The sequence below is a fragment of the Lupinus angustifolius genome, chromosome LG05, assembly GCF_001865875.1.
Source record: "Lupinus angustifolius cultivar Tanjil chromosome LG05, LupAngTanjil_v1.0, whole genome shotgun sequence".
Classification (NCBI taxonomy): domain Eukaryota; kingdom Viridiplantae; phylum Streptophyta; class Magnoliopsida; order Fabales; family Fabaceae; genus Lupinus; species Lupinus angustifolius.
This window is the reverse complement of record NC_032013.1, coordinates 11179821-11191112: the sequence shown is the minus strand read 5'-3', so window position 1 is coordinate 11191112 and position 11292 is coordinate 11179821. Positions and strand designations below refer to the sequence as shown.

Here is an 11292-nt window from a genome sequence, read left to right as displayed (position 1 = left end):
GATTTTTAAATAAAAGTAACGCAAATAAATAATAAACAAGCCAACTGAATTCAAATATCTTATTATTATTTTTTAATAAAGAGCCATAAGGGCAAATAATAATGACTATAAAAGAAGGATCCATAAAAAGTGGAGAATAAATTCCAATGAAACAAAATTAGCAAAAACCATAATGAGAAGTATGATAGACGATTGATTCTGCAGTAGAACGAAGAGGCCAATCATGTGGAACCCTTTCCTCTGCCAAAATGTTTATCACATTAATTGTAATGAGTTCATCACTTTGATAAAAAATTCTCTTAATTGAAAGAAATTGTTGTAATGCGATTCTGTTGAATTCCTCAATTGGAAGAGAGTGCGCCTTCGGATAAGCCCTAGTCGCCGTTTGTGTTGGATATTGTTCATCAGATCCACCCATTTTTTCTTCTTTATCAGATTTCAACATCTATTACGTTTCAGGTTCTGTTTTGATTTTCTTTAAATAGAGTTTAATTATTTAGTTGTTGCTAGAAGATATGATAAGATATTTTGATTCTTCTTTGAAGATAAATATTAGAGTAACTGAATTTTATATCAAAATGTTATCATTCTAACTAAAAGATATACATTATCCTAACTGAATCTCAAATTAAAATACTATCATACTAGTATATAGATAATGTAATTGAATTTCTTATTAGTTTTTTAAGACAATATTTTACTTGAATTTGTTATTTGATTCTCAATTTCATTTCATTTTTAATATTTACTATAACGCCCACATTTTTTTATTCTTTTAACATGTGAGTTAAAAATCTTGATTTCGTTTTATAGATTTATCTAAAAATAAATATGATCTTTTTAGATTAATTGTAAATCTTTTAATGTTTATTTAATATGTTTTTGATTTTTGTTACATTCGAAAAAACCAGTTATTATATAAGTTACCTCACATCTAAGTGAACATATATTATCTAGTAATAGGTTTTTGTGAAAATAACGTTATTTAAAAATATAATTTGTATTAGAGGTATTATTTTATCGTTACATTGAATTATTCATAATCTTAAGAATACTATATTTGGAGAAGTTATCTTTTTATAATAATTTACAAGTAATACATCCTATATTATTTATATTATAACATTGTCTCCCTTATGAATTTTGATTAAATTGATTATGTTTATCATAACCTTTATAGTGAAATGTTAAGATGATAATATCTTACTTTTGTATTTTTACCCCTTTATATACTTTTTGTTTCATGTCATCCATCTCTAACTGCAAATGTTTGTCCCTGTTATATATATTATTATAACTAAATTTTTGGAGATGTACCTATCACATTATAAGTATTAGTATGATATATAATTTCATATATGTAATTTGATTTTCCCTTCATAGTTATATATTACACTTATATGTATATTATATGTATCAATTTTACAAGTGTGTGGATTTACTCTATGTGCGCCTCCCACCTCTCATCTCTCACTTTTAACATAAAAATATGAATATATCTTTCCACTAGTTGGGAGTTGAAAAACTCACTCTCCTCTGCAAACATTGACAGCGGCAACATGTAGAGAATACCCTTGTGGCGATGCTTGGTGGATGCTTCTGGCCATGCTCGTGATCTTTATGCAGTGATGAGATAAAGCGTCTAAGGTAAGGGAGAAGACCATTGTGGTCTTAGAGTATTTTATTGAAGTTTTCCTCTCCGATTCCCTCAAAAGTCGGAGAGTCTTATAGATTAGGAACTCCCATGAAAACTTGTTTCCATGTAAGAGTCCTTAATCTTTTTCATAACGATGTATAGAGTCTTAGATATTTGATTGTGCTGGAAATATATGCGTATGAATTCATTTTTGTGTATAACATAACGTGAGGTACTCGCTTATGGTATTACATCGTCATGAAATGTGGTTAAATAATCATGTTTATATACATGTGAGTATTGTGATAAATATATAACTTGATTATTGTATTTAATGAAAAAATACATACGTTAGTTGTTATATTGATTTGGAAAATACATAATTTCGAAATTAAGGTTTTGCACATTGATCTTGGATACTAAGTTAGCGTCTTGAGCTCGTCTATTGGACTTGACATGATTGTGATGCATTGGAGCTGAGATGACTAACTTAAGTGATAATTGTTGAAATTAAAATTAGTGGAAACCTTGATTAAAATACTCAATGAGCTAACTTCGGTTAGTGTGCATACATTGCATTCTTGTAGTTGGAGTTGGAGAAAATGGAAAGACACGATGATAGAAATATCATTGGGATTTGGATAGGGGCGGCAATGATGGTGATTCGTCAAGAAGCCTTGAGGGATTGCTTAGGTGGGACAATCTAGTGAGGGTCCGGTCTTACAAGCCGTATGATCAGGATAATCCTACATGCAAACTAAACAATCTCTGACACCCCCTTGCGCATTTCATGATCGATAGAGAGGAATCTTGAAACGGACTGGGCTTACCATGTAAGCACCTCAGATAGAGGTAATTGGAAAACAATTGATATTGTTACTTGACGTTGTTAAGGATATTTGTACTCCCGATTGCTTTCCCACTGGGATCTTGACCTTCGGGTATTGTAATTTTGGTGGTGATTGGTTGGTGAATTGCATATTGCATTGCATGAAAGATATATTAATTGTGGATGTGAATATCCTCTTGAATAAGACACTAACTTCATGCATTGCATATGTTTGACATTGTTTGTTTATGGTGTTGTTATACGGTGTCTCACTTTAATGTTATTTCTCTATGTAATTCCACGTTGCGGTCGTCGTAGTTGGTTCTTACTCCATTTTCTTTGTCTTTTCATTGTCTTTTCTTTTGTCTATACTGTGTGTATGTCCAGGTTTGTTGCAGTTGCTTTATGGATATCCATTGATGAAAATATAGACAAGAAGAACTTAGTTGATATATAGACAAGAAGAACTTAGTTAATATATAGTTAAGCATCTTATTTATATTGGGATTATTGGCTCTGATTTAGGAATACCCTTGGTCTTTTGAACAAATTTTTGTATAAGTTATATTTTATGAAAAAATACTTAAGAGTGATTCTTTTCGCATACAGGATGTCTTTTATAATCATTATCTTAAGGTTAAGATTAATGATTTTGTAAAGCTATATACTCAAATAAATAGATAATTATATAAATCATGGTTTTCAGGTTGAATGTGATACCTCGTTTTTGGGTAATGATAATATTGAATATTTCCGCATCTTGAATATGTTAATGAAAATAAATTTTAAATTCACTCTAATTTTATAACAATCTGCCTTTAATTTTATTTAAATTTTCATCATATTTTTATAATGAAGTCCCAATTTCTAAATTGCAAAAACGGGATGTTACATTTACTAATTGAATACTTTATCATATAAAAAATTACTCAAAAATTTCTACATTCTAACTAAACCGCGCTCTATCAACAACCAAAGGATAATATTTTCCATGTCAACATCAATAGAATTCCCAACTACATATTCACAATTTAAAAAAAAACTTGTATATTGATGAGTTTTTTAGTATGAAAAAAAATATAAAATAAAAGCTTACCTAATCTTTATGGAAAAGTTAAAAGATAAATCCAACTTTTTATGAATTTATCTGATAAAGTGAAAAGTTTAAAACATATTTACTTGAATTTTACAATTAAAAACAAAATAGAATGATAATATATATTTTCTGGAATTGACATTCCTAAAATTGCTCTACCTCAAAAAATAAAATCCGCAATTTTATTAATTATAAATTATAAAGCATTGATTTAATATTTTTAATAAATAACATTATTTTTCAAACTCTTCAAACTAATGGAGTCACATCTGCCCTACCAAAGTTTGTAGCACTACTACATACATCACTTGTTTGTCATTGATAAAAAACACAAAATACATATCGAGATCTGTTGTCCCAATTTGTGCCATTCCATGTGGCATAAGTTTGTGATTGGTCAAAAGAATACTGAATAATTAAATTTTAACTTAAATATATTTTTTCTGACAATATATGTGTACCAATCACAAGTCCATAGGATAATATATGTGTACCTATTTATTTTTGTGTATATTGATAGAATGGAATTGAAATTCCACTGGGCTTCACAATACTGGAACTGCAAACAATTCAAACTTGGGAATAGTAATTATAATGAATGTGGCCACAATACTGGTAATACTAATACTGGTAGTGTTGCAAAGCTCAATTCATAACAGCAAATAGTACACAGATACTAGCATCTAAAGTTAATGTTAAGACATGCCAGAGATATTATATAAGTGGCCATCTATGTCTGGAATAAAACCTTTATCCAACATTTCCAATCTAACTATATCATAGGTAGTCCTATATAGGATTAAACCCTTTTCCAACATCTCATTAAGAAGCCTGTTTGCATCTTCCAGCTTGCCTCTTCTACAAAATCCTTTGATCAACACATTATATGTAACGACATTACCTCGCTTCCCTTCTTTCTCCATCCGCCTCCTAACATTCGATGCCGCCTTGAGATTTCCCTCCATGCAATAGCCATCCATCAAAGTGTTATACGTTACATGATTAGGTTTCAGACTGACATTTCGCATTTCATTTAGTAGATCTTCTGCCATTCTTGATTTGCCATTTTTGCATTGTCCGTCTATTAAGATGTTGTATGTTACAGTATCAGCTTTTAATCCCTTGCTACCCAGATCATTGAGAAGCGCTTTGGCAGCTATTATGTTCTGCTTTCTGCACAAGCCTGCAATTAAGCAATTATAGGTTGAAATATTTGGAAGAACCCCTTCATCTAGCATTGAACTACGTAGCGCAAAACCTTCCTCCAGCATCCCCTCCTTGCAGTATGCATCAATCAGTGTATTGAATGTTATTGCAGTGGGAACCAACCCTTGAGTAGTTATATCATCAATAAGTTTTGTTGCTTCCTTCATCATCTTATTCTTACAAAACCCATTAATAAGAGCATTATAAGTAACAATATTTGGCTTCAAACCTGAGCTTGCCATCTTATCCCACAAAGCTATAGCCTCATCTAGCTTCCCATTATTACATAGGCCATTTATCAGTGAGTTATAGGAAACTAAATTAGGTTTTAGTCCCTGCCTCTACATCTCTTCAAAAGCCTTCTTTGCAGCCAACACATTCTCATCCTTACAGAACACATCAATAAGAGTGTTAAAGGTAATCTCATTTGGACAAATTTTATTAGCAAGCATTTCCTTCATAATAGCATCAGCTTTGTACATTTTTCCAGCATTGCCCTTTTTGCAATACCCATCAACAAGAGTATTATAAGTAACTACATCCGGCGAAAATCCCCACACCTTCATGTCTTCAATAACATCATCTGCCTTGTTCAACTTACCAGCTTTACAGAGACCATTAATGAACGTATTGAATGTGATCAAATTAGGTTGAATCCTTCGCTTTATCATCTCCTTGTACACATACTACATATTCCAGGTTTCATTTTCCTTCACCAAAGCACTCAACAACGGATTGCATGAATTCAATGATAAGTTAAACCCAGAATCCTGAGCTCGCTTAAATGCTTCTAAAGCAGAATGAACTTCTAAATTTCTCACATATTCTAGAACCAGCATATCAACAATTATAACACTTGCAGAAGGTCGACCACCACACGACAAAAAAGTGTGAAAAACAGAAGAAGCTGTATGTTTTTCATTCTTCACAAAGCTATGCAAAAGAGACCTGACCTTAGAGTAACTTTTTGAATTGGTTAGAAAATGTAAAACTTTGCCAGTTGTTTCGAGATCATACGAAAGTCTGAGCTCTTTCTGTGACCATCGAAAGAACCTAAAAACAAGCTCCGAATCAACTCCGGCATTAAGCAATTGGTCAAGAAGTACTGCAGGTTTAACCGTTCTAAGGTGGGTTTTGAGCTCTGGCAGGTATACTTAATGACTGAAAGATTGGTCCTGTAAATGGACAAGTTGGATAACAAAGTCATCTGCTGATAGGGAAAATATATAATTTACACCAAGGATAAGGACTTAATAACATTAATTCAGTGGACAATAATAAATAACATTTTACACTTTTTGAAGATTGATGGCAGAGGAAGTAAGAAGACTAAAGAGTTAAACTAATCAGAGTGATAAATACAAGAAAACAAAAGGTGAGAACATGGATAGTTTAGGATAATAGATTATCAATAACTTGTACAATTAGAGACTAAAGAAGACAATAAAAGAATTTCATGCATGAAAACATTGGACATGAAAAACACACACAGAAACAAATATAAAGAGCTGAGAAATAGAATAAAAGCCTATGTTACATATTTACAATTGAAAAGGACTTGGTCACCTTGTATAGATCCACCAAGTTTGCCTATGCTCATTGCTCTTATTATCCTCCCTTTCCTTTATATATCTGTTAATCATGGCCAAACAATTGTGCATATAGAAAACACATAACTTTTCAGAATTTGTTTTGGCACTATTAGTGTTTGATAAAAAGCGTGACAGAGAGAATATGGGATTTTTGAGTAATGAAAAGGAGTGATGTACATTATTAAAATGACATTGGAAAGAGCACTCACATACAAAAGTTCAAATATATAATTATATTTAGAGATAACAAAATGGATCGCTCGCCTCGTTTTATTCGTGTCCACAAATATCCGCAATATTTTATGCAGACGTGGGCATACATGCATTGTCTTAACTAATAAAAGGGCATGTCTTATCCGTTTTAAAATGAGCTAATAGGTTATGCAGACGGTTCGTGGACATTGATAAAAAATATAAAAATAAAAAACTAATACAATAAAACAGAAAACAAATTAAATAAAGTAGTTGGCAATAATTTTTTTTTAAAAAAACTTAGATATTTCATTTCAAGTTGAACAAATCATACTACGTTACAACTATTTTAAGATATTAAATTATATTACATTATATTTTACTTGATTTTTGTTTTCATTTTTATTACATAAAGCCCACACCAACCCCACATTGCCTAATAGAAATGTTCACGGACATGGTAGGCAAATAGGTTAGGCGAAACAGGCAAAACGAAAAAATTTATATACCTACCCATAAAAATTTGTGGGCTATAGGGCAGCCCATGGGCTTTGTCCAGTTTGCTATCCTATTATGAAATTCAATATGAAATTGAAAAGTACAAATTAATTAGCATATTTGAATGTTATTATAGAGTAGTAATACACTTCCCAATAATCAATTATATAAATTCGTAATAATTTTTTTATTAGAGTGTAATGTTCATGTAATTATGGTGTAAATATTTATACACGGTCAGTATATCATCTACTATTTATTTGTATTATTTTTATTTAAAAGTAACTAATAACTAAAAATGAATGATGATGGACAAAATTAAAATAAGAAACTAAGTAACCTCACTCTTCATGGAAGGGTATGCACTTTTATAAATAAAGAGTTATGTTCCTCAATTGTAGACCATCTTATGAGATAAATAACATAAGACGCAAAATTGTTCCCCTCATCATATTAGAGGAGAAACTAAGGCTAATAGTAGTATACAATAAGTGACAATTCTAAGACCCGAGAGCATTGTGTGCAACATATATTAAAATTTTAAATAACAAAAATCATACATAGTTCTATACAATATGTAAAAGAAAAACATATTTTAACTATCACTATGCATTAATTTCCAATTTTTTATTTTGCTCTTAACAATTTTTAATTTCTAAAAAAATCATATAATCAAAGATAATTATCATTAAAAAAATAATCATCTATCCCACTTTAAATTGGATATTACCATAGATATAAAAAAAAATTATAACATAAAATACATATTCAATACAAAAAACATTCTAATTCTCTATAAAAAAATATAAAAATATGAAAACATTAATATGAAAATAACTAAAATTTAAATATAACTATTCAAATAAATTATATGTTGCATATAAATTAATGTCAGAGTTGTTAAACACTTATTGCTCAATACAAGTCAATAAAGAGTTATTCATCCATGCATATCCCATTCAACCATACAACCTATTTTTCGTAATCTTCATAACTGAAAACTATCTTTCTGCGGTTATTGTTGTAACATCTAAAATCATTGCAAACAAAATAAAATATCATAGAAACAAAGCATAATAAAAATAATGAAATTATAAATTATAAAGATTTAAAAAGTGAATAGAAACAATGAAACATAATAAAAACAATGAAGCAAATAAAGAATAAAAGAAACGAAACATCGTTTGAAAGAAATAAATAGAAACACTTAAATAAAAATAGTGTTAAATATATATCCAAACAATGTAATGAAAATTTAATGAAACAAACAAATAATAAAGGGAAATAACTTTATTTAAATGCAACAAATAGAAACAATGAAATGAAAACAAGGTTAAGATAATAGAAAAAATGAAATACATAATAAAATCAATGAAATAGAAAATGATAAAGGGCTATATAAACAACCAATTAGCTAAGAAATAAAACAATATTTGAAGACAATACTTGGTCTCTGTTGTAAAAAACTTTATATTTCAGTTTAGTTAGTTAATCTAGTTAGTGTGTACTTTTTGTTTTTAGTAAGTAGTTAGTTGGTTGATGCTATAAAAGGAGGGTTTGCTTTGTAATTGATTCAATGCTTAAGGCAATAAAAACTAGACTCTAGCACTCACCACTAAATATATATTTTTTCTGCATTTTTCTTCTTCACCAACAACTTTTCATTCTTCTTTAATTTCTTCTTCCTCTTCCTCGTGTTCTATTTCTTCTTCTTCTTCTGGTTTGCAAGTGAAGTGAAACAACAGTGGTATCAAGAGCTTTGGTTTAGGTGATTCCTTCGATTCTTGGATCTGTGTGAAAGGGGAAACTCATTCGTTCATTCATGGCTACAAACAATGGCTTCACAATGACACTGCCCACTCTGGACAACAAGAACTATGAAAGATGGCACATACAAATGAAGGTCTTGTTTGGTTATCAAGAAGTACTAGATATAATCCAAGAAGGATATCAATCAGTAGATGAGGATGCAACCGAGGCTCAAAGACTTGTTCACAGAGATTGCAAGAAGAGGGATTGTAAGGCCTTATTAATGATTCATCAATATGTGGATGAATCGAATTTTGAGAAGATTTCCAATGCAAAAACAGCAAAAGAAGCTTGGGACAGTCTTGAAAAATGCTATGCTGGTGCAGAGAAGGTAAAGAAGGTTAAGCTCCAAACCTTGAGAAGAGAATATGAATTGCTACAAATGAGAGATGGTGACACAATTGCAGAGTACTTCACCAAAATCAGATCACTAACAAATCTGATGAAAGGATATGGTGAAGTAAATGAAGGATCAATTGGTAGTAGAAAAGGTATTGAGGACCTTAAACCCAAAGTTTGATCATGTAGTTGTTGCCATAGAGGAGTCTAAGGATCTTGAGGTGTTCAAGATTGAAGAATTGCAAAGCACATTAGAGGCTCATGAACAAAGAATCAAGGAAAGAAACTCATAGAGAAACTCTGATCAAGCACTCAAAGCACAAGCAAGCAGAAGGCCATTTAACCAAGGCAACTTCACAAAGAAACTCAAGAATAAATGGAAATCTGACAAAGGAAGAACCTATGAAGGAGCTAGGCATGATTCCAACTCATTTTCTGGAAACAGAGGCAGTGGACAAGACCAGATGCTAAAGAGAAACAAGAAGAAGTTTGATAAGAAGAAAATTCAGTGCTTTAATTGCAAGAATTTTGGTCACTTTGCATCTGAGTGCAGGTTCAAGGTTGCTCATGGAAGTGGTCCATAAATTGAAGCCAAGTTGGCTCAAGAGGAGGAATCCGAGGAGGAACAAGTCTTACTAATGGTCACATCTGAAAAGGAGGTCAAGGATGACTGCTGGCATCTAGACACAGGGTGCTCCAATCATATGTCAGGCAACAAGGATTGGTTTGAGAGACTTGATGAAAATGCCAAGAGTAGAGTGAAGTTTGCTGACCATAGCTCCATCAATGTTGAGGGAGTTGGAGATATCTCAATCAGGAGAAGGGATGGGAAGAGTGCTAATATAAAAAATTTCCTGTATGTGCCCAAGATGAAGAGTAACCTACTTAGCCTTGGCCAACTACTTGAGAAAGGGTATGAAATGACCATGGCAGACAAGATGCTAAATGTGTATGACTGTGACAAGAATCTCATCTTGAGAGTTCCACTATCCAAAAATAGAACCTTCAAGATTGGGATTCAAGTCAACAATCATAAGTACTTACTGTGTAAGACAACTCATGATAATTGGACTTGGCATCAGAGGTATGACCATCTGAATTTCAAGAGTTTTGAGCTTTTGAGCAGGAAAGGAATAGTCACTGGATTACCATCAATTAGTAGTCCAAGCACACTGTGTGATGATTGTTTGTCAAGCAACCAAAGTAGGAGCAGCTTTGTGTCTCACATACCAACTAGATCAACAAAGTCACTTGAGTTGATCTACTCAGATGTATGTGGCCCCTTTGAAGAACACTAATTGGGAAACAACAAGTACTTCGTGACCTTCACAGATGACTTTACAAGAAAGACTTGGGTTTACCTGATCAAGAGAAAGAGTGAGGTATTCTCAATCTTTGTGAATTTTAAAGCTCAAGTAGAAAGACAGAGTGTACAGAAATTGATGACCCTGAGAACTGATGGAGGGGGAGAGTACTTGTCAAATGAGATGAAAGATTTATGTGCCAAGGAAGGATTGACTCATGAAGTGATTGCTCCATATACCCCACAACATAATGGTACTGCAGAAAGGAAGAACAAAACCATTCTTAACATGACAAGAAGTATGCTCAGAATAAAGTCTATGCCAAAAAGATTTTGGGGTGAAGTTGTTTCTGCAGCAGTGTACATCATGAACATATGCCCTACAAAAAGGCTAAAGGATACCACACCTGAAGAGGCTTGGTCAGGCTTAAAACCAATGGTGGACCACTTCAGAGTGTTTGGTTCAATCTGCTATACTCATGTACCTGAGCTCAAAGAAAGAAGCTTGATGACAGAAGCAAGAAGCTTGTATTGCTTGACTATCATACTACAGGTGCATACATGGTTTATGATCCACTAAGTCATAGGATAATGTTGAGTAGAGATGTGAGAATTGATGAAACAAAAGTTGGAGTTGGAATGAAACAAACAATGACCCAACAAGACACACAATAGTGCAGTTTGATGAAGGCCTAACAAATATGGAAACGATTGCATACTAATCAACCAGTTGTTGAAGAAACTCAAAACCAACCAAGACCACAAAGAGCTAGACAACCACCATCAAGACTA

The 11292-nt window shown here is 32.0% G+C and overlaps 1 protein-coding gene and 1 pseudogene across 1 annotated transcript; one reads left to right on the top strand and one right to left on the bottom strand.

Moving 5' to 3' along the window:
• Nucleotides 4128-6382, bottom strand: LOC109347787 (annotated as a pseudogene).
• LOC109346996 lies at nucleotides 8872-9781 on the top strand. The gene is made up of 2 exons (XM_019586735.1): nucleotides 8872-9372; nucleotides 9491-9781. The coding sequence occupies exons 1-2, from the start codon at nucleotides 8872-8874 to the stop codon at nucleotides 9779-9781; spliced, it is 792 nt and encodes a 263-aa protein (XP_019442280.1).

Bases quoted from the DNA above. Each gene is read 5' to 3' on its own strand.
- LOC109346996 (XM_019586735.1), top strand. From the start codon at position 8,872: ATGGCTACAAACAATGGCTTCACAATGACACTGCCCACTCTGGACAAC. The intron at 9,373-9,490 runs GTTTGATCATGT...AGAAACTCATAG, and splicing joins TTGAGGACCTTAAACCCAAA to AGAAACTCTGATCAAGCACT.